General features: G+C 39.3%; 1 protein-coding gene across 1 annotated transcript; it reads left to right on the top strand.

The window, feature by feature from the left end:
* Nucleotides 1–8,710: 8,710 nt before the first annotated feature.
* On the top strand, nt 8,711–10,685 carry LOC118705986 (leucine-rich repeat-containing protein 37B-like). The gene has a single exon (XM_045573156.1). The coding sequence runs from the start codon at nt 9,087–9,089 to the stop codon at nt 10,683–10,685; it is 1,599 nt and encodes a 532-aa protein (XP_045429112.1). The 5' UTR covers nt 8,711–9,086.
* Nucleotides 10,686–24,979: the final 14,294 nt, after the last annotated feature.

Below are 24,979 nucleotides of genomic sequence, written 5' to 3'. Positions count from 1 at the left end.
TATGTTTCTGTTTTCCATTTCCCTAATGATTAATGATATTGAGTGACTTTTCATGTACTTATTGTCCATCACTTGCAGATATTTTAAGGAACTCCAGGAATCAGAGCTTTTCTTATTCTGATCTTTCCAGGTTAGAATGTTCAACTTGTTCTTGTATGTAATAAGAGTCTTTAGCATTTACCCACTCCCCTTTTTGCTTAAACTAGTTCAGCTTGATTTCTATGATTTGTAAACAACATTCTGATTCAGTTGGTTACTTGTAACCAACATTTTCAGATGCTAGTCTCCTCCTTGCCTCCACTGACCTTGCAATTAGCATTTGATTCACATAAGGCTATCTTTGTAAAAACACTTCTGCTACATCCTTACCATTCTCTGCTTATTTTTGATAGAATGATTAGGTCTAGCAAAGAAAAATCCTAAAATGATTTTTACTGGAGTTCAAAAAAATATAGGAGCAGCACATGCTATCTAGAGTTTACTTTCCTCTCTTAAAGCGTCTCCAAATTACATGCCTACTGTTGCTCCTTAAACTTGTGCTTTCTCTTATGCAGGGATGTCAGGGAAATAGTTTATGCTGTAACAACCATCAAGCAAATCTCTTAAGGTAGAGGAACAGCAAGTTGTGTGTGTGTGTGTGTGTGTGTGTGTGTGTGTATCTATGTCTGTATTAGTGGGTGGGAAAGTAGGGGACATCATGGGGTAGACTTTGCTTAAGTTTCCCCATTTCTACTAATGTCAATCCTGACATTCCTGTTTCAGTATCTCATAGGTAGAGTGATAATTAAATGACATAATTGTATATAGCACTTCACCCAGTGCTTGGCATTTCATAAGAGATCAGTAAAGGTTAGTTCTCTCCCTCCAAAAAAAAAAAAAAAAAAAAAAAAAAAAAAAAAAAAAAAAGATATGTTAATATAAAAATTTTTAAAAATTCTCTTCATTCAAGGGTGACTTAACCCTAGCTGGTATTTAGAGAACATAAAATATAGATATTTTATTTTTTTAAATTAATGTCTTGCATTTAATGTTGTGAGATGGCTTTCTAATTGTACAGTGATTAAACTTAAGCAAATGTTAAAGTGGAAAAGAAGCATTGACCATGCCATCCTTTAAATGTGGAATGGAGATAAGATCAATGCTTTGATTTTTCCATAATCATTATAGAGGTCACATAAAATGCCATTTTCTGTAATAGGGGCTACATTTTCATTCTGCCGTCAAGACTTATGAAGTAATGGAGAGGAAAAGAAAAATAAAGTTATAATGTATTTCACTGACAGCCTAGAAGATTTGAATTAATATTCTTTAAGGATCTATAGAGTTTTACCAAATAATAGTTCAGCTCAAATTAAAATGGAAATTGCAGTAATGCTTTTTTCTCTGAGAAAGAACTCCTTTGTCTGATCTGTCACTGTATCATCATTTATTCTTCTGTTATTAGAATGATCATTCAATCATATTTTCTTATTTTAGGATTAATTACAAGCTTTGAAGACTTACCATCAGCTCTCTCCCCAATGATATGACTATATCCTAGCATATATCATAAGGATTCTGACAAAGTAGGATCTTGGACCTGAATCTATCTTTTCTATTCTAGTTTTGGAAGAGAAGTGAGTTAAAGTAACTATAATTTGTCAGTGGTAAGAAGTCATCATACTTGGTCTTTTTAAGATTTGTGTCCTTTTTCCCCATAAGGGATTTTGCGTTGTGTTTGGCCAGAACCACCAGTGCAGATCTGCAAAACTGTGGGCTCACCCTCCGTCAGTGGAGATGACAGAGCTAGCCCTAGCAGTGTGCAGTACTCAGACACTGCCAGACATGATTACAGTGTCTGTTTATAGCCATCTAGTTTCTTAAACTCTGGCTACTTCCTGACATCTCTCTGAAAAATGTTTCTGTTCTCTATTCCTTTCACTCAGGGGTCAGACTTTCATGAGAAGATAATGGTTCTTCAAGGCTTCAGTGTCCTTGTCTTTCCTGCCCCCAAATCTATTAAAATGCTCCGTTTATGGAGTGCACGGAATAGCCCATGCAATTGCATCCGGACCATGATGCGATTCCAGTTAATGTTTTGAGAATTTGATGTGGTGTCTTTATTTGTCTCACTAGCAAATGGATAGTTTTTTTTTTTTGTTTTTTTTTTTTAGTTTGCAAGGAGTAGTCTTCTCAGCTACAAGGAGGCTCCCGTAAGTATCTTTGATCATAGAAATGATATTTTAAAATTAGAGATGTGACTTCACATAGAGCACAGAACAGACTCTGGCTTCACTGGAAAGAAATGACTCCTGAATATTAACATTTAAAACAACAGAGGCTTAATGATATACAAAGCTGCAAAGTGTATAAGTAATGATATCAAAGCTAATAAGGCATCATACTGAAACCAGTCACAAAATAGAAAGAAAACAATACCATTCTTGAAACTTCCCCATTTTGCCTCAGGTTTGGTTTCTATTAGAGGCTATCAGCTTTATAGCATAGAGGTTTGACAAGCTTTCATATCAGCCTCATCACTCCTTAGCATTTCCACTCCACTGAAGAAAATACTGAGTCTGAGAAGCTCTCAGAACAGACAGATGCCTCATTTATGTGCACCTCTCCAGCCCGCTATGCAGCACCTGATCCTTCAGGGCACTCAACAAATAATAGCTAAATGGAGGGGTTTTCCCTTTTTTATGCTTTTCAAAAGTTTAAACATCGTTTTCAAAACACCATTACCAGGTGATATACAGTATTTTTGATAGCACATGGAGGGGTCACCTCTATACAAGGAATAAGAAGGCTCCGTTTCTCGAGTACATATTGCTATTTAAGACAATTTTTAGATTTTTCATCTTCTCTTTATGTCCTTTGAAATGCTCCCAGGTTGTAGGAGCATCTGTTCTCACACATTTCTAACTGCTTGGCTACTCCACCTGAACGTCCCATGGACCTAAAACTCATTATGTCCCAAGCTGAGCTCATCTTTTTTTCCTTGTAGCTGATTCCCTCTGACTGCTTCCATTAACATCATCACACTTATTCCAATTACTTCTTTCAGTAACTTGGCACTGTACTTGACTTCTACCCTTTTCTACACGTAACTTCTGACCCACTGCCAGTTCTACCTCCCCATTATCATGTACACGCATCTCCTTTTCTGCACACCCAACTGCCAAGTTGTTTTATTCCAACTTTGTATGCGTTTCTTTCTTCTACTTTCTGCTGTGGTCCCTCTCTTTTAAGCCAAGACTAATCATCTTGAAGCAGATACCTAATTATGTCACCGAGACATTCACCCTGTCCTAAGGCCTCAACTTCTCACAGAACAAAGTACAAACTTCCAGCTATTATTACAGAACAGCATTTCTCAATAGAATACAATTTGCACCATGGATGTAATTTAAAATGTTATCATAGTCATATTGAAAAGTAAAAATAAAGCAATATATTTTTAACTCAATATATTAAAATATTATTTTAACGTGTCATTTAGGAATTATTTTGCATCATTTTTCTAATTACTTAAAATACATTTTAATCTATATTTCAAGGGCTCAATGCAACATATGGCTAATGGCTACTATACTAGTGTAGCTCTATAATTTCACTACCTATTACAATCCTGTTTTTGACTGCAGTTTTCTTTCCTTTATATATTCCACACTCCAGCCAAATTGAACTCTATATTCATAGTTGTAAATCACCGTTATTTTGCCACCATGTCTTTGTGTTGTTTTGCACCCCTGGTCTCTCCACAGTTCCAAATCCTGCTAGTGCTTTCAGACTTTGTTCAGATGCTAGCTGACCCATGAGCATGAAACAAACGTTTTCCTCTCTGACTTTCCATAGTTTTTTTTTTGTGTGTGTGTGTGTGTGTGTATGTGATGACATTTAGCAATCTTATTTCCTCCCCCCCCCACATCCATCATGCCCCCTTTATCTATAATAATAAAAGCATAATATGATAGACTAGACAGCTAAACGACCTTCTGGACGTCATTCTGATGTCCTCCCAGACAAAGCTGCTGTGGTGGGGGCTGGGGCAGAGGCAGTTAGGGGCAATCAGGCAGGCAGGCAGAGTGGTTAGGGGCGATGAGGCAGGCAGGCAGGTGATTGATTAGGAGCCATTAGTTCCAGATTGCCAGAGGGATGTCCAATTGTCAGTTTAGGCCTGATCCCAAACCCCTACAGGATCAGGCCTAAACTGGCAGTGGGACATCCTCTGAGGGATCCTGGATTGCAAGAGGTGCAGGCTGGGCTGAGTCCCCCTCTCCCCCCATATGAATGAATTCCATGTGCAGGGCCTCTAGCTAAGTCATATAGTTCCTGAGAGCAAAGTCTGTTTTCTTCTTTGAGTGGCTCATGTTGTGTAGCCCTGTCCTTTGTTCATAAAAGCATTTCCCAAATGCTTAATGAATCATGCGTTACACTCTACCTGAAGGTGATTTTATTAACTGAACTTAGAAATGATTGCAAACAGTCAGGAATGAGAAAAGTGTACTTGTATACATGTCATTATATTTGGATTTATGCGACATTTATAACAGTGCTTTTGAATTGGCAGAAAATTTATTGCCTTACCACCACCAACATACTCATGTGGCTTGTTTAAAGAGTTTATAAGGACATATTTCCCTATCCTAAGTGCCAGGAGAATACTTTGATAGATTTATTTTCAGTCACCTTGATTAACCCTTCTTTAAAAGAGGATGCTCAGGCGTCTTCAAACTACGGCCCGTGGGCCACATGCGGCCCGCAGAGGAGTCTGATCCGGCCCGCCAGGTTTTTTGGGCAGTGAGCGCAGCCAAGGTGTTACAGTAGGAATTAGTAGTTCATATAGTCCGGCCCTCCAGCTCTCTGAGGGACCGTGATCTGGTCCCCACTTTAAAAAGTTTGAGGACGCCTGCTAGAGGTTGCTTTCATTTTACTTATCTGTTCCTTGGTAAGGATCAAGCTGATCAGAGATAATCTCAGCCTCTGCAAGCCTCTTCCTGAGCCACAGAACTATACTTTTTTTTGTCTGTTTTACATACTAATTGCTCTAAGGATGATTGAGTCAGGTAACTGCCTCCAAGGAAGCTTGATATTGGTGAAGCTTGGGTGTAGGTTTTTAATGATGGTGTGTCTCCTTAAATTAGCCTTGGACTGATTCCTGCCATTGTAAACTAGATTCTTTTAATATAAAAGCCTAAAATCTGTGAAGTGATGCAACAGAGCATACCAAGTTTCCATATTTTAACACACTTCTTTCCTTTTCTTGGACAGAACTTGATGAAATTTCTTTTTAGTCTCTGAGAATCACAGATGTTGTCAGTTCTTTACTCATATCCCCTGGGGTTCTTTGCCACCCATGCCAGCCTGACTTTCAACATCCAGCATTTTCGCACATCAGACTGAAAACACCTGAGAATTAAAGTGCTCCTGGAAGCAGTCCCTAACAATTACTGAAGGGTGTGGGCGTAAATCACGACTGCTTCCTTCACTCTTGGCTAGGATTCAAGTGCTTTATTCTTTTTCCAAGAGCGTCCCCTCACCCATATTATTTCACTACCCACAGTGCTTGCTGCCTTAATAATGCATCCTTAATTGTCTGCCTTCTCTTTCCTTTCTGTACCACCTTCCAGCCCAGTGTGAGTATCTTTAACCCTTCCGGTAAACTAGGTCCACTCACTCAACCCTTGACTCAGGTTCTGCTTTTGGGAGACTCTGATCAAGGACTTAAAGCCCTTACTATGGTTTCTATTCTCTCAACCTCTCTTTCCCCATCTCTTCCCTGTGACTTTCCTTTCCTTACCCAGTGTTTATAGAGCACCTATTTTATGTCAATCACCAAATAATAGAGATGAAACAGTTTCCTTGGATGGACTTTGAGAATCTCAGAGTTTAGACAGTAAGATAGAACAGGTTAAAGGACATTGTAATACAGGTAAATTGGGCTAAGAGACATACAAGGTGTTATCAGAGTGAAGTACAGAGAAACATACAGGACATCGGAAAAGTCTTCTTATTAGAGAAGGCAAATGCCACTGAAAAGCTATTGCAACAGCCCAGCCATGAAATAATAAGGGTCCTGAGTTCAAATGTTTATAATCAGACTGAAAAGGAGGGGACAGATGAATGCATTATCACAAAGAAAGACATGGAAGAACTTCTTAACTGAAAGAAAAGGGAGATGTTATAGGCTGAATATTTGTGTTCCCATAAAATTTATGTGTGGAGTTCAGATTTAAAACCATATGTATATGGGCAGATAATTTTCAACAAAGGAGCCAGAGATACATAATAGAGTAAAGAAACCACTTCAATAAATGGTGCTGGAAAAATTGGAAAGCCACATGCCAAAGAATGAAGCTAGATTACAGTTTGTACACAAATTAATTCAAAGGGATCAAAGATCTAAATATAAGATCTGAAACAGTAAATTACATAGAAGAAAACATAAGTACAAAATTATGGATCTTGTTCATAGATAGTATTTTATGAATTTGACCCTAGAGAAAAGGGAAGTAAGACAATAATAAATAAATGGAACTAAATCAAACTAAAAAGCTTCTGCACAGCAAAGGAAAATGACAACAAAACAAAAAGTCAGCCAATCGGATGGAGAAGATATTTGCAAACAATAGCTCTGATAAGGTTTACTATCCAAAATATATGAAGCACTAATATAACTCAACACCAAACAACCCAATTAAAAATGGGCAGAGGACCTGAGTAGATACCCCTCCCAGGAAGACATATAAATAGCCAATAGATATATGAGGAGATGTTCAACCTCACTAGCAGTTAGGGAAATGCAAATCAAAACTACAATGAAATACCATCTCACACTTATTAGAATGACTATTGTCAAAAAGACAAGTAATAACAAGTGTTGGAGAGGTTGTGGAAAAAAGAGAACTCTTATTCACTGCTGGTGGGACTGTAGACTGTTACAGCCAGTATGGAAAAGTATGGAGGTTCCTCAAAAAATATTAAGAATAGAGCTACCATACAACCCAGCAATCCCTCTCCTGAGTATGTACCCGAAAAAACTAAAAAACATGTCTTCACAAAGATATATGCATCGGTATGTTCATTGCAGCATTATTCATGGTGGCCCACACATGGAGGTACCTAAGTGTCCTGTGATAGAAGACTGGAAAAAGATGTGGTACATATACACAATGGAGTACTACTCAACCATAAGAAAATATGAAGTACTGTCATTTGCAACCATATGGACTTTGAGAATATTATGCTAAATAAAATAAGCCAGTCAAGAAAGGCTAAAAACCATATGCTTTTACTTATATGTGGGATGTAAAACTGAAACTCATGGACACAAACAGCAGTGTGGTGGCTGCTGAAGGTAAGGGGGTAGAGGTGGAGAGGTGAAGCAGGGCTAACATATGGCGACAGAAGAAGATCTGAGTTTGAGTGGTGGGCACATGGTGCAATACACAGATCTTGTATCATAGAAATTTATACCAAAAACTTACGTGATCCTATTAACCAATGTCACCCCAATACATTCAATTTAAAAAAGAAATTAATTATTTGATAATTTAAAAATTTAAATCATAGCTGAAATAGAATAGTTCTTGCATTTAACTTAGCTGGAATTTTGAAATTTGGAACCTCTGATGAGAAAGCAAAAGCTCTGGTATTATCCTGGGCTTTTAGAAATCTGTCTTCCTGTGAAATATCTGAGGAAGGGATTTAGTATTGATGTTAAAGATTTCAGAAACCAGGTTATAACAAGGGATCCATCCCTACCTGAGGCCAATCTTGGAATCCGTTCCACGTAAAACCATTATTATGCATTAAACACTTGGGAATAAGATGCAGCCCCTTCTCTCTTGGAGCTTACATGCTGGAGGTTGTGATAGACACTAAACAAGAAGAATGGAACAAATATAGGATAAAATATAATATAAAAAGGGCTGTGAAGAAAGCAAATTAGGTGCCAGTTACAGTATTTAAAAAATGATTCAATATTCTGGCTTTAACAGTCTAAATATCTTCTCCGTTTGTGCTCAGGGTAGACCTTAGAAAACTGGCATTGCTATTATACATTTCTAGAATAATGGCTGTGGTGAGCCAAGGTGAGAGGGGCACATTTTCCCCCACCACTGTAAAGAGTTACTCACTTGGTGTGAGACCCCCTACCCCAGAATGAATTGCTCATTCTCCAAAACCCCATCTACCCACATTTAGGAGTCATCCTGATTCAGTGGCAACCCCAATGTAATATTGTAGAATGGTGAATTCAGAATCAGACACAGAGCCCTGGCAAGGTGGTGGTTCGTTGGTTGGAGCATTATCCCATGCACCAAGGAGTTGCTGGTTGGGATAAGTAGGGGAGGCAACCAATTGATGTTTCTCACTCATACTATGTTTCTCTCTGTCTTTCCCTGCTACCATCCCTTCCTCTCTCTCTCTAAAAGCAATAAACATATCCTTGGATGAGGATTTAAAACAAAAAAATCAGACATGGATACTGAGAATTTTGAGAAAATGGCAACATTTTAGAACTGTAAAGTGTGTCCCCCTCCCTCCCCACCACCCTAACTGTTCATTTTATAGGTTGTCTACTTTTCCTGGAAGCAGTATGGCCAAGAGGAGGAAGACTGTCTCTCAGATTTCAGATTGCCAGAACTGGATTAGCACTTTTGAATTTCCTGGGATGACAGGCCCTGTGGCTTCCTTGGGAAGCACTATAGCACTCCCTGACACCCCACCATCTCACCATCCCTGGGCTGCTGGACTCTGGGCCACCAGGTGTGAAGCTCAAATCCTCACAGTGGTGAGGAGGGAGGAGAGACCCAGGGAGAGGTAGCTGTGTTTTATGCAGGGGAAAAGGACCACTTGGTCCCTGGTGATTCTGCTAAGAAGGCTCGCTCTTCTGAAGTCACTCTCAGCCCACGATTAATAAAGCTTACTTAAATAAAGTTTGGAACCTGAGGTGGGGGAGGAGTGCTTGGTTGCCAAGTGGCGCATACATGGCATAGCTACCAATTGTGACACGGCTGCCAATTGTTGGGCTCATACTCAGCACATGGTGCCAGCGCCTCATTGGCCTAGAAGGATTGCTGTGCCCCGGACCTGTGCCTGTCATGTCCGGGATGCACCTCTGGGCCTCACGGCTCCTGTTCACATGGCAGCTGATGTGGCTGAAAGTTCAGGCTGCTCATCCTCTGGCCTTGGTCCCTGTCCTGCTGACCTCTGTTCCCCCTGGGCCCATCGAGCCCAGGTCTTGGGATCAGCAAAACCCTATATGTATATCTGAAGACGATGAACTTCCGTCATCCAGACAGGAAGCCTCAGCTCTGCCTCCAGAGTCCTCTGAGACAAGGGAAGCTTCTCCAAACTCCCAGAAAGCTTCAGCTCAGCTTCCACCCCGACATGAAGCTCAAGCTCAGTCTACAGTGTCCTCTGAGCCACTGAAAGCGTTGTTAGTCCACCAAGGAGTTCCATCCTACCCTGAATGTGTTCAATCTTCAATCCAGCAGAAGAGCTCATCCCCCACGCACGTGTGTCTGGCAGGTGTACAGCCTTCTCCAGTCCAGCAGAAGGGTCGAGCTCAGCCCCGGAAATCCTCTATGGATGTCGTAGCTCAACCTTCAGTCCATCATGAGGCGACAGTCTCACCTCTTGGTTCGAGTGAAGCTCAGCATCCGGTGTTGCCTATTATCAATGTTGAAGGTGTGGATCTGGGGATTTTGATCACTTCAGAGCCCCCTACAAATATTGAACTATCTGCAGCTGACAAGGTCTCAGCTCATCCTCCAAAGTTCACAGACAAGCTCAAGCCTCCATCCCAGCAGGAGACCCCAGCTCAGCCTACTTCGGAGGCTGAAGCCACAGCCCTACAGCAGACTAGAGCTCCTCCAAAGCCCCCTGAGGTGGCACTTCCACGTCCAGAGCCTGTTCAGGCTCAGCAGCCAACATTGTCTGAAGTCACATTTCAACCGCCGGACCAGGAGCGTACCATCACCCCTGAACCTACTTTGGAAGCTGATGGTGCAGCCCTGCAGCAGACTACAGCTCCCCCAAAGCCCTCTGAGGTGGCACTTCCAGAGCCCATTCAGGCTCAGCAGCCAATGTTGACCGAAGTCACGGTCCAGTCTGTGGACCCGGAAGTCATCAGGACTCAGCAACGTGAGTCATCTGAGACAGCTCCTCCAGTGACTGAACGGACTGCCACCAGGAACATATGTAAGCTCTGTACCTGCAGTAATGGAACACTTTCCTGTACTGGTCTCGGTCCAAAGCAGAGACTCCACAGAGTGCCCGTGCCAGAGCCCCACACCTACAGTGGTACTTTTACTGTCTTAAACTTGCAAGGAAACTCCATTTCTTACATTGGTAAAGATACCTGGAAGTCATACCATTTGGTTGAGAAACTAATTCTCAGTGGAAATAATTTGAGAGAATTGCGTAAGGATTCATTTGAAGGCCTGCACTCCCTCCAGTATTTAGACTTATCCTGCAACAAAATAGAAGTTATTGAGAGGAATACATTTGGATCACTACCCTTTTTGAAACATCTAAATCTTAGTCACAATTTAATTACGAAAGTGAGCTTTGGGATGTTTCAGGCCCAGCATGGAATGCAGTTTTTACACAAGTTGTCCAGGCTGATGGAATCTAAGGAACAAAATAAGCTGACAAACGATATAGAACCCGAGGCATGGGTACATGGAACAGACTGAGAGTTGTTGGGGCGGGGGAGGGTGGGGTGGGACTGGAAGAAAGAAGTGAAGATATTAGCCAGATGACATGATATGCATAGCCCAAGGACACAGTGTGGTGAACGTCCAGGGAGGGGACTGAGCTTGGGTCTAGAGGGCAAAAGAGAACAACAATCAAAGAATAAAGTTTGGCAATGAAAAACCTTGGTCTGAATGGGTTTTCCTTTTATTATGTGCCACTGGCACATCATAATATAAAATAATAAAAATATAAACAATTTGAATGTAATATATCAAATCCTGGCAGAAAATTGTTTGACAAGCTCATTACCAACATCATTCGAGGAGATTAAATAGAAGCACAAACTCCAACATAAATCAACAGCAGAGAGTTCCAAATGACTTTTTTTGTTTTTTTTTTACATTCTTATAGCTTTGCCAACCCTACTGTCTTAAAAGTAAAATCAGTGTGTGCTCATCTTACAGAAAGACATACCCATGTATTATCATTTTATGTTCAATTAAATTTTTTATGATATTATCTACAAGCTATATAGCCCACATTTGATTTGCATGACCTAGGGACAGCTAAAGTTGACCTAATTATGTGGGTTCAGATTGCTATCTCCTCAAACTAGATCCTTTTGTTACCTTGCTGTTTCTCAGAATTATCATTTTTCTATGTATCCAGATTAAAAATCAGTTTTACTTTGACCTCACCAGTCTTAGCTCAAGCTGTCATAATAAAGAGTATAAACAGAGTGGCTTAAATAATAGAAATTTGTTTCTCACAATTCTGAAGACTGAAAAATCAAAGATCAAGGTAAGGTGCTGGTAACATAGGTTTCATTATGAGACTTCTCCTGCTGGACATCTCGTGCTCATGTGACCTCTTGTGTGTGAAGGAGGGGGAGAGAGAGAGATTAAGTTTTCTAGTGTTTTTTTTAATAAGGCCCCACTTTCATAATTAAGTAATATTAATTCTTCCTAATCCCAATTACCTCCCAAAGACTTTCATCTCCAAATTCCACCACAGTGAAGGGTAAGGCTTCAACATATGAATGTTGGGGTGTAAGAACAAAGTGCATCCTATAACATGCCCCTTTTCATTTCAGCCCCCAAGTTTTCCCATTCCTTTATTTGTGATCCTGCATCTGTCTCTTTCCATTCCAGTTATGACCACTTGAACTCAAAGACCCTTATTATTTTGTATCTGGGCTGTTGTCGTAGCTTTTTAATGGAATTTACTTCTAAAATTACTTATCTTTAATCCATCACGGTTATAGTTAGTTCCCAGATCAATCTTCTTAAAGTGACTCCTATTGTGTCAGTGCCTAGCTGAAAAATGACAATGATTTCCAGTTGTCTAGAGGTAAAGTATGACCGCTTAATCTGATGGGAGTCTCCCATAAGGAGTCCAAAGATTTACCTTGTTATTGTTGTTTTATCAATGTGGATTTATTTGATCCTTTTTATCATTTGTATAGTGTTTCACTGTATAACTATACTCCATTATAATACTAGAGTCTCCTCTTCACATAGATTTAGTTTGTCTCAGGTTTTATTTGCTAGCCAAGAAACGTTTAACAAATGTTCTGGTGCCTGTCTCCTTTGGCATATCTTTTCTTCCTTACTTTACTTTGTGTGTGTATTGTCACTTTAATGTTATCACTTGGCAGAAAAATTGAGACAACTGCAATATAACATATGCAGTTTCAGATGTACAACATGATGATTTGATATTTGTAAATATTACAAAATAACCACAATAAGTCTAGTTAACATCCATCACCAATATATATAGTTACACATATTTTTTTTCTTGTGATGAAAACTTTTAAGTATTGCTTTCTTACAACACTCAATGTACAACTGTCCATTACCTCCCCGTGACTTAATGCATCTTATAACTGGAATTTTGTACCGTTTAACCATCTTAATCTATTTTACCCACTCCCTCCCCACTCCATCTCTGGACATTACCAATCTGTTTTCTATATTTATGGTTTTGTTTCTTTATTTTTGTTAGATTCCATGTGTAAGTAAGATCAGATGGCATTACTCTTCCTATTAATTATTTCACTCAACATAATACCCTCGAGGTCCATCCATATTGTAGCGAATGGCAAGATTCTCTTCCTGTTTTTTTTCTTTTTTTTAGGTTGTTTATTTCAGGTCCAAGGTTTTAATCCATTTTAATTTTTGTGAATGGGATAAGATGGTGATCCAGTTTCATTCTTTTGCATGTGGATCTCCAGTTTCCTAACACTATTTATTGAAAGACTATCCTCTCCCAATTGTATAGTCTTGGTTCCTTTGTCATAAATTAATTGATTATATAGGTGTGGTTTTATTTCTGTGCTCTCTCTTCTGTTTTATTAATTTGTGTTTCTATTTTTATGTTAATACCATAAAATTTTATTAATGTAGCTTTGTAGTATAGTTTGAAACCAGGGAGCATGATGCTTCCAGCTTTGTTGTCTTTCTCAAGATTACTTTGGCTACCTAGGATCTTTTGTGGTTGCATACAAATTTTAGGATGGCTTGTTATATTTATATGAAAAGTGTCATTGGCATTTTGTTAGGAAATGCTTTAAATCTATAGATTGTTTTGGGTATAATGGACATTTTAGTAATATTAATTCTTCCAATTCATGAGTACAAAATACCTTTCCATTAATGTGTGTCTTATTCAATTTCTTAGTGTCTTATAGTTTTTGGTATACAGGTCTTTCACCTCCTTGGTTAAATTTAGTCCTTAGTATTAATATTTTATATTCTTTGATGAAGTTGCAAATTGTTTTCTCAATTTTTCTCTCTTATAGTTTGTTCTAGGGTACAGAATAACAACATATTTTTTTGTTGATTTTTGTATCCTGCAACCTTTAGAATTTGTTTATTAGTTTTAACAGATTTTTGGTGGAGTATTTGTTATTGGTGGGTGCTATGTCCCCACTGATTACTGGTGGAAGTGGAGCTGTTGAGGTGCGACTGGAATAAGAATTTCCAGAGGCCCCCAGGGGAGGATGAGGAATTGTGGGAAGTATGCTTTCACTTCCAGACCAAGGGCAGCAATGCCTAATGAATTAGCACCAGTACTTCCTTGTTAAATTTCTGGAAAGTTACTTTGACCAAAAATATAGTTACTTTGTGGGTCAAAGGACTGACTTTCTTATTAGTATTCATTGTTTATGTGGTTAAAACATGTGAATAATAGTGATCATTATTTTCTTATATATATCCACAGCATGTAAGATATCTTCTTTGTTTCTTCATTCATAAAGCTTATAACTTTACCCAAAAGCTATCAACTTGCTTTTATTTATTCCCTCAAAGCTCTTGCTGCTTTTGCTAGTAGTTCTTTGGGCTTTCTATTTTTATCATTTTTACTAATAAATCTCTATTGTTCAGATTATTACAGTTGTTCCTCTTCCCCCCCTCCCCCCCGTAGCTCCCCTCTACCTGGTTCCCACCCCACCCTGTGTTATAACCTGCGCCCCCCCCCCCCCCCCCCCCACACACACTGTCCTCATCCATAGGTGTACGATTTTTGTCCAGTCTCTTCCCACACCCCTATACCCCTTTCCCTGGAGAATTGTCTGTTCACTCCCTTCCTATGCCCTTGATCCTATTATATTCACCAGTTTATTCTGTTTATCAGATTTTTTATTTACTTGATTTTTAGATTCACTTGTTGATAGGTTTGTATTTGTTGTCACTTTGTTGTTCATAATTTTTGTCTTTACCTTTTTCTTCTTCCTCCTCTTAAAAAATACCTTCAGCATTTTACCTAATAAAAGAGAAACATGCAAATTAACCACCACTCTGCTATGCCCCTGGCCAATCACAGTGAGTATGCAAATTAATCCAATAAAGATGGAGGTTAATTTGCATATGCAGGCACAGAGCAAGGGGTGGTGGTAGAGGGAGCTACTGGAGTGAGGACTTGATGGCTTTTGGGCAGTTGGGAGGGAAGCCAGGGGAAGGAAGGCTTATTCTTGCATGAATATCGTGCAACAGGCCTCTAGTTTCATATAATACTGGTTTGGTAGTGATGAACTCATTTAGTTTGTTCTTATCTGTGAAACTCTTTATCTGACCTTCAATTCTAAATGACAGCTTTGCTAGATAGAGTAATCTTGGTTGTAGGTTCTTGCTATTCATCACTTTGAATATTTCTTGCCACTTCTCTCTGGCCTGCATAATTTCTGTTGAGAAATCAGCTAATGGTTGTACTCCCTTGTAGGTAACTATTTTTCTCTTGATACTTTTAATGTTCTCTCTTTGTCTTTTGCCCTTGGCATTTTAATTATGATGTGTCTTGGTGTGGTCCTCTTTGGATTCCTTTTGTTTGGAGTTCTCTGCACTTCCTGGATTTGGAAGTCTATTTCTTTCATCAAGTAGGGGAAGTTTTCTGTCATTGTTTCTTCAAGTAGGTTTTCAATATCTTGCTCTCTCTTCTTCTGGTACTCCCATAATTCTGATGTTGGTAAGCTTGAAGTTGTCCCAGAGGTTCCTTACACTATCTTCATATTTTTGGATTCTTTTTTCTTTTCCGGTTGAATGTTTTTTGCTTCTTTGTATTTCAAATCTTTGACTTGATTCTTGCAATCCTCTAGTGTGCTATTGGATCTCTCTATATTATTATTATTATTATTATTATTATTATTTTTAAATATATTTTTTATTTGTACAGAGAGGAAGAGAGAAAAATAGAGAGTTAGAAACATCAATGAGAGAGAGTCATCGATCAGCTGCCTTTTGAACACCCCCTACTGGGGATATGCCCACAACCAAGGTACATGCCCTTGACCAGAATCGAACCCGGGACCTTTCAGTCCCCAAGCCGACGCTCTATCCATTGAGCCAAACCGGTTTCGGCTATATATTATTTTTTATTTCAGTAAGTGTATGGTTAATTTCTAGTTGGTCCTTGTCTATATCCTTGAAGGTCTCACTAAATTTATTGTCAGTTTCTAGAAGATTCTTGAGTAACTTTATAATCGTGGTTTTGAACTCTATATTTAGTAGTTTGCTTTCCTCCATTTCTGTCTTTTGTGACCTGTTTCTTTGGCTCCACATTTTGGCTGCTTCCCTGTGTTGATAGAGTGGCTTTGTGTGCTAGGTGTCCTATAGGCCCAGTGACTCATCCTCCCCAGATACCTGAGGACCCAGTGACTCATTCTCCTCAGATACACTCTTGGTGTACCCCTTTGTGGGCTGTGTGCACAGTCTTGTTGTAGTTAAGCCTTGATTGTTGTTGGTATCACTGGGAGGAATTGACCTCCAGGCCAATTGACCTCCAGGCCATTTGTGTCTATGATGGAATAACTTCTGTGCTGGAGACACCCTTATGAGGCAAGACTTGCTTTAGTGGGGCTTTGGTGCTCACTGAGTCTGTCCCCTGAGTGAGTCTCTTATGAATCTGAAGAGTTGTAATCTGAATGTTCTCTCTCTGACCACTGTGTACATTGGCACTTGGATCTCCAAGGAGAGAAGCCACCCAGCAGGAGCTAAAGAGAGATCTGTAGATTGCTTCTCTTTGTTTGGGGTTTGGAGGTGCCCAGATGAGGCCCAGCTGTGAAGCAACAAAAGCTGCTATTGAGCCTTGGGTCTTCTTTTGGAGGCTCTGTGGCTCTTTGACCCAGCTGTAGTATGTTAGGTTTCAGATTGCAAAGGGCCAGACCATTCATATGCAAAATCCTCTGCACATAAATTGGTTGGGGCGGGGTCTTAGAGAATCACCAGGGTGAAGCAAACAGCAATGGCTGACTGTCAGTTCGCCCTGGAAGAGGTCCTGTGTCTCTGTGTCCAACAGCACCATGCCGGGACAATGATTGCTGCAAGCACCTCTAAGAGAAAGCTGCCCTCAAGTTCCACCTGATGCCAGACAGTCAAGTTTCTCCCTGTATGAGTCTGAGTCTCCTGAGTCCCACTCAGAATTGGAGTTCAGAGCAGTTGGGAGCTTGTGTTTCTCTCCCGATTGAAAAAGATAACAGTGTACTCAGTTGCCAGCCCTTTCTGCGTGTGGCCTCTGTATCTCTGCACTTCACTTCTGCACCTTTGCTCATCCTCCGAGTCTCAGTGGGCTTTTCTCTTTCCTTCTAGTTGTGGAATTTCCACTCAGCCAGCCTTCACGTGGTTCTGGATGGTACCCGTTTTGTCTTTTAGTTGTAGTTTTGAATTTGTTGTGCAAGGCAGCAAGTTCAGGTGTTTACCTATGCTGCCATCTTGGTTTCTCTATATTCTTTTTTTAAAATATATTTTTTATTGATTTCAGAGAGGAAGGCAGAGGGAGAGAGAGATAGAAATATCAATGATAAGAATCATTCATCAGCTGCCTCCTGCACACTTCCTACTGGGGATTGACCCCACAACCCAGGTATGTGCCCTTGACTAAAACTGAACCTGAGACCCTTCAATCCAAAGGCCAGTAGTACTCTACCCACTGAGCAAAACAGGCTAGGGGTTTTTTTTGTTTGTTTTGTTTGTTTTTGTTTTTGTTTTTGTTTTTTGTAAATGTTGTTTCATTATTTTTACTTAAGCTAAAAAAGGGCTCTTAAAAATGTAATTTTCAGTCTCATTCTAAGTAGTTGGAAGATCTGTGCCAATTTCTCTTTTAATCTTTAAGGTTCTGGTTTCTAAAACAATAGCAAATGCTTCATATGCATCTATGTATTTTAATGACTCCATTAGAAGTTAATCTTCAGTGGTGAATAAGACTGCCAATTTTGCTTTTGAGCCAAATGAAGTAAAGAAAAGTAAGATGTTTGAAGTGAATGGAATGGTTTTTGGGGTGGACATATGTTAAAGGGACATTTTTGTGATTTGCTGGCTCTCACTGAGCAGAACATTAGTCCCTATCAATTCCATGTGCTTGTTCCTAGATCCTGATGCTCAGTGACTCTTGCCATTGTTTGCTCTCAGAAAATATTCTCTGATAGTTTAAAAAAAAATAGCATCTAAAAATATACTACTCTTTGCCCCTTCATTCAACAGAACTGACTTGAAAATGAGTAAGAGACATATTGTGAATTATATCCTAAAACTCAGACAGAGGATGTCATCTGACGCCTAGAATTTGTCCATGCTTTATGACGTGCATTTTTGAAATTAATTTGACAAGATGGTTTCCCAAGGATGGCATGTAATATAATGTGAGGTGATGGAAAGCCTAAGCCATGGATGTACTGAAGTCCATTGGATGTTGGTTCTGAAATGAATATTCCTATCCAAAAGTACCAAAGAGTAAAAGTTCTAGGCAGACACCAGGCTTTTCAGTGTCCTTGTAGCATTATTTTAGTTTGAGAAGAATCCAGCGTGTTTGTATGTGCTTGAATTCAGTTGAGATTCTAGAAGCCTGGGACCAAAGAACTCTTTAAACCATGTACAGAGCTAATCCTTTCAAACAGCAGTCCTCCAATCTTGGTGCCTGAGAGAAAGCCCTTCTCCTGTGTCCAGGGGGAGTCACAGCTCCTCTCTACTCTTCCTACAGTCTCTGGTAAGCTTGTGCCATGATCCACTGTCACCACCACTTCCCCAGGCTCCCCAAGATCCTTATGCTGCTTCCTGGCTCTTAATTTGTATCAAGCTGTTTACTTTGCCAGAATGGGTAATCACCTTACTTGTTTTTGTTTTCTGCATCTTCTTCGATGTGTCCATCTTTCTCCTTGTCTTTTATCTTCAGAGATTCATCCCCATCCTTCTTAGAGCTTTCTCTTCTTCATATCCTTATAAGTTTAAAAAAATCCTCATGTACTATATTCCAACAAATACAATTAAAAGAGATTACAGCTAGTATTGTGAGCCACAAATCACCTTTTAAAAATGATATTATCATTATTTTTCTACCAACTTGAGAAAACACTCCACATATACCCATAGCAGAATATAGACCCATTATTTAGGGGAGATGGGAATTCTTACATATAACATAAAAAGGCAGTTAATATTATAATTTACTGATGCCTTTAGATTGATTACCCAAATATTCACCTTTTACCACCAAGTAGAATGATAAATTTCTCTGTATTTAGAGTTGGCAAGGGCAGGGACACAAATGATTTTAAGGTAAGGAAAAAAAAAGTAATAATTTTTCAGTGTTATGAACTCTCTGTTGCACAGATTGTTTTATATACATTATTACATTCAGTCCTCACAATGAATCTTGAATTTTTGCTTCAGGAGCTTGTTCTTAGCAACTTGTTCCAAGCCAAGCTTCTACTAAGCTTGTTGGTAGCAATGATTCAAGTCAAAACCAGGTCTGCTATCTCTAAAGTTTACAGTTTTCATTATATCAGCTTTTCCCAAAGAATGTCATAGGCAACACAGTGCCAGTGGAAGATTTTGCCCCACATTAAGGGTTCTTTGATTAATTAAGATTGAGAATCTTTATAGGAGAAGACATGGTTTAATTTTGTTTAACCAGAATGGCCGAAACTTCACACTACTGTGATTTTTTAAAAATGATTAATATTCTGTGGAGTTAATGTTATCTGTTGTAGTTTTTACTGTGAACCTTCTTGGTTCATCAGAGCCTGGTTGAATTATATTCTCTCAGTGTTCGTCTGGGCATTGTTTTTGTTTGATTAGTCCAGTCAATAAATCCCAAGCACCAGGAGTCATATTGTAGTAGATTAAAAATATGGTCACAAATTATTTGCAGCCCCTTTATCATTAGGACAAAATGATTTTCTCATCACTTCAATTTGGGCTGACTTCAGAATGTGGCCAAAGTGAAATTGTGTGTGGCCTTGAGCCCTCTCAGTAGCTGACCATGGAATTTTACTTCTGGAAGCCTATCTTGTCTTTGAATGGGTAAGTGGCTGGGTCAAGGAAAATTGAGGACTTCTACCCAACTGCTAGACACATGAGTAACACTATCTTGGACCTTCCAGCAGAATCAGACCTCCAGTGGAATGCAGCTCTGTGAGTGAACCAGGTAAAACCTGCTGAAGAATCATCTAGCTAATCTAGGGTCTTATACACATAAGCCACACCCACCAGCCAATCAGGAGTGAGTATGAAAATTAACACAACCAATATGGCTGCTGGCCACAGAGCTGGAACAAGCAGGAGACTTGGGTTGCCCTGGCAATGGAAGAAACCAAGTCTACTGCCCTACCTGGCAGGCCCTGGCCTCCGCTCAAGGCTACAAAGTTTCAATTATAGAAGATAAATAAATCCTAGATACTTGCATCCAGCTGGCCCTGGTCTCCACTAAAGGAGGTGCTGAAAAAAAAGAAAGAAAAATAAAAGGAGGGACTGGGGTCTTGGGTCACTGGGGGGATGACCAGGCCAGGATGGGATGGCAGGGGGTATCAGTTGGGGGTGAGCAGGCCAGTGGGGAGGGAAAGGGGGGGCTGAGCAGGCCAGTGGTAGGGGGCAGTTGGGGTGAGCAGGCCCAGCAGGCAGAGTGGTTAGGGGCAATCAAGCAGGCAGGGAGGCAGGCAGGCAGGTAGGCAGGTGGGTGGCTGGAGCCAGCAGTCCTAGATTGTGAGAGGGATGTCTGACTGCCTGTTTAGGCCCGGTCCCTGTAAACCTGCAGAAGGACATCCTTCAAGGGGTCCCAGATTGGAGAGGGTGGAGGTCAAGCTGAGGAACACCCACCCCCTGCACCTGTGCATTATTTTCATGCACCGGGCCACTAGTATAGCTAATAAACCATTGAGGTTAGCCACTAACTTTGGGCTGAATTTTTACTCAGCAAGAGTTAACTGATAGGCCTATGAAAACTTTAAGTGATATTTATGAATGTTGATGTTCTAGGTGCAGAGTATTGCCCAGTTGTAAGAATTATATGTACAATATTTCTGAGTTTGAACTTAGTCTGTTGTAATTAATATTTTGTGTAGTACATGTGCTACCTGTTGCAGGTAATTTGCTATGGGTCTCATCTTTCTACATGTCTTGTGAGCAGCTTTGGTTCTGTGCTAACTTTTCAAAGATGCTTATATAGTGAACAGCCTTGGAAGATAGAGATAGTGTCTCTCTGGGACAGGAGGCAGATTTTTTTGGGGGCGGGTCCAGGACAGTAAAGATAATGTTTTCCTTTGAGACAAAGGTTAGGCAGGTTTGCCCAATTCATAGTTTCTCATGGTGACACAGCCCCTTCTGTGAGCAGCACCCACTTAGACTCCTCCACATCACTGTGCTGGGAATAAAGGCTGAAAAAACAACAAACAAAAAACAGTGCAGACATGCAGCTTGTGCTACCTGATGTGCATGAGTAATGAAGCCCTTTGTCTGTGACCAGGGCATTGCATGTCTTCTGCCACCACCAATAAAACTGTAACAGGCTAACGTTTGAGTATACAAGCTGGGAAGACCTGAGATTCTTCACCGTGCTTGACATTATCTAGTTTGAACGTAATGCAGAATGTAAGATACTTTATGAACATTGTATGAGTTTCTGACTTTTACCCAGGCACAGATTTATGAGAGAATTGCTTATTTCTTCTGAAATGTGTAATTATTAATAAGCAGCTCTATGTTGGTCTCTCATGACTTCAATTATTAGATTCATTAGGAATTGTATCTAAGAAGAATGAATTTTTAAATTGCCATTATAATTGTACATTTGAATGAATAGAACATGTTAATATTTCATTAGTGACTTTTAAGTTCTGCTAGAACAGCATACATTATGCTAGGCAAAGTTTTTTTTAATAAGTGTTTATTTTCCTGTCTGTATTTTTTCCCCCATTATGTTTTTTATTCTTGTATTTTGTGATTTCTATGTCCTGTCTCTTTTTTCAATTAATTATATTAGTGCTTTATTTTATTAAAAAAAAACCAACTATTGGACTTGTTAGTTCTACTCATTTTCTGATTTATAATTCATAAATTTCTGATTTTCAAATATTGATTTCTTTGTTCTACTTTCCAATTTTGTTTTTTTCCTAGCTTCTTGAGATAAAATGCTTAATTCACTTATTTTCACTCTTATTTGATACTTAGCATTACACATTTTGCTCAAAATGTATTTTTTTTTTATTATTTTTTAAGTTCTTTTTGTAATTTTTCTTAAACTGAAGAGTTCAGAAGTTAGAGTTTTAGCTTTTCTTGGTAGTTTTTTTCTTTTCTCTTTCATTTTCAGAGTTAAGTTAGTGTAACCAGAGAATAGAGTTTGTTTTGATTATAATACAATATTTAGACATTTTTAGTGTTTTTTATTTTATTTTTTAGTGCATAATATGTGATCAATTTTTGGAACTTCTTTTAAGTAGGTATTTTCTCTTTCTAATGTGAAGTTTCTCAGTGCAGGGTTTCATGTAGGCTAGGACTTAACTATAGGGACAAAGAATAAGGAAATATCAAGGATGCTCTCTAGGTTTTTGATTTGCATAAATGATGAGATGTAGAAAGTGGTAGGGATAACATGTGAAGCTTCCCATTAACAACTGGAATGTTAGACAACTTTCATATCATTTGCTAAAAAAAATAAAAAAAAAAAAATCTTAATCCATAAAAGTTGAAGGCTGGTTCTAGCATTATCCATTTTGAATACGAAGTTAGGTAAGAAAGTTATTTAAAACATGCCATTTCTTCTGGAGATGCAAGAAGAGTTTTTCATTTTTAACCTCTTTCATTGCCAGCTTCGAATGTTTTCTATGGCCATCACTAGACATCAACTCTTTTCAGTTGATCTTCAGAATTTATATCCACCAACATTCTCTGCCACTTGGGCTATTGTAGGACTGAGAGTTGGGAATAAATCTCAGAACAAGGACCAGTCCTATCATCATGATTTCTGCTGCTTCTAATTGGCCCAAGACCAACCTGGGTCCATCTAGTGGAATGTGAGAGATTTGGAGCTGGAGAGATTTGGATTCCAGCTCAACTCCATTATCTATGCATCCTTGGGGGAAGTTATATAACTTAACTGAATCTCTTTTTTCTTTCTTTTGTAAAACTTTAGATAACAATATTCACTTGAAATGTCACTTTGGAGATTAAATGACATGTGTAAAAGCTGGGAATTGGCTTACACACTTTTTCTTCTTTGAATTTAGACCTTTGGAATGTATGCTCTGGGGAATGGAACTCAGATTTGACAATGTAACTTAATGGAGAATCAAATTCCATTCTGATTTAGCAGTTTTGGGCTTTTGAGTCCAGGATCAGGGTATACTATGTTAACCATTGCACAGGAACACTGGTGCCCTCGTGGTAGCACATTGTAAGGCAGTTCCCTGTGGTGATACTAGTACACACTGAGACTCTGGGCCCAATGCAGGGTCCAAATCCCTGCTTCATCCTTCTGGCTATGTGACATTGGCCAGAGTAATTAACCTCCTCAACCCTCAGTTCTCTCCTCCTTTAAAATTAAAATAATACTAGCATCTGACACAGAAGGTTGTTGTGAAGGATAAATTCAATAAAACGTGGGAAGCAGTTAGCATATGCATTGTCATCACCTCATAAATACGTAACGCACAGTTTTCTCTGGGAACACTCGTTATTGAAAGTTAAAAATAGCCTCGGCTAGACTTAAGTAATGATGCAGGATGGTTTGGAGATTGCCTTTTCTCTTATTTTCAAATTTGGATGATTAATGATTAAGGCAAAGAATATTGAAATACAGACATAAATAACTTGATTAAACCGTTACCTCCATCTCAACAAGGAGTGTGACACTGAGGCTTTAAAGTAGCAATTATGATTGCCCCAGGATTAAAAGATACATGTTTATTCTACAGAAGTCTTGTATTTATTGGACAGGCTAAAAATAGGGTAGAAAAACATTAGGAGAATGCAGAAAAAATTGGCAACTCAGCTGTAGCTGGTTCTTGACAATAACTGACATAAGCAGGACATTGTTTCTGAGTGGTGCTGGGTGGTGCTGGGTTCCTTTTTAGCAAACCACAGGGAACTCCAGGCTTGAAATAGAATGTGTAAATGGCAGCAACGGGGGCTTTTCCTCAAAGGGTCCTTTGGGTTCCAGCTGTTATGAATTCTAGATACCTCAGGCTATTTGAATGACACATCCCAGGGGCCAGTTCCTCTTCCCAAAGATTACAAAAACTCACGCATTTCTTTAAATAGAAGTAGCAGTTTATGTGAAGTCATTTATCATAACCTCCTGGGGCCAATGAACACCAGGACGGTCCTGTGCCAATACCATGAAACAATCTTGCAAATCTTAGAGGATAAAAGTCTCCTTTTGCAGTGGGACTTCTCAGCATGACCCCAATTCTGTTGTCCCATTCTTTCTTATGTAATTAGATGATAAAAACAAAAAATAAAGGAAGGGGTAGCAGCACAGTCCACATCTCATCACTCCAGAGAAGATAGCTGTTTCTTTAAAATGAAATTCCTAAGCTCTAGGGAGACAGCTAGGAAGGTAGTTTCATATTTTTTTGGTGGTGGGGAGGGAGTTGAGTGAGATTTTTGGTGTCATTCTTATGATTTTTTTTTTTTTTTTTACAATTAATTCTTGACAGAAAACAGGGCAGAAGTTAACATTAGTGGATGTTTAATTTCAATCAAATTAAGGTTTGCTTCCTCCCTCCTTTGTAAAGACAAACCTTTTTTTCTACTTTGATATCTTAGGTTTTTTTTTTTTTTTTTTTTATTACAAATATGAAACCTTTCCTAATAGAACTTTATTCCCATGGAATTTATCAGTAAATTCCTAGGCTGCAAAGTTTATTTAAAAATTTTTTTTTACTGACTTCAGAGAGGAAAGGAGAGGGAGAGAGAGAGACAAGCATCAATGATGAGAGGAAATCATTGATATGCTGCCTTTTGCATGCCCCCTGCTGGGGATCAAGCTTGCAACCCAGGACGTGGCCTGACCAGAAATCAAACCATGATCTCCTGGTTCATAGATCGATGCTCAACCATGGAGCCACACTAACTGGGCAAGTTTCTTGATTTAGGCTAAACTCACTGATGTCTCCATATTTGATGTAGCAGGGACTTGATTTCCAAGGATGTGCTTTTTATCTACACTGGCAGGTAGTAAGGGAGAGACAAACATGTAAGCCCTGGACCATGACTCTAGGGACTTGCAATATAACTTCACCAGCATTGCGTAATTTAGATTCCTTTGGGAATGTGAGGAAACTTATAGTTCCTGGTTCAAAATGAGCCTCCAGTTCCACCTTTGCAGCAGAGTAGCCTCAGCAAAACATAAAGAACATACTATGGAGAGTTCTGGTTGGTGGGCCATCCATGTAGTCCCTCCGGAAACATAAGAAACAGTCTTGTTGAGGGAGAAGCCCCCAAAGACAAAAACAGGAAATACTTAAGGTAAGTACAACAAGCACTCGGTATTTGGGAGGAAAGAGGACGCATGGAGCAGTAGGATT

Source organism: Pipistrellus kuhlii, unplaced genomic scaffold, assembly GCF_014108245.1.
Source record: "Pipistrellus kuhlii isolate mPipKuh1 unplaced genomic scaffold, mPipKuh1.p scaffold_m20_p_5, whole genome shotgun sequence".
NCBI classification, from domain to species: Eukaryota; Metazoa; Chordata; class Mammalia; order Chiroptera; family Vespertilionidae; genus Pipistrellus; species Pipistrellus kuhlii.
This window is presented reverse-complemented; position numbering and strand designations above follow the sequence as displayed.

What these genes read in the sequence shown, in the direction of transcription:
- LOC118705986 (XM_045573156.1), top strand. Translation starts at nt 9,087, where the DNA reads ATGTCCGGGATGCACCTCTGGGCCTCACGGCTCCTGTTCACATGGCAG.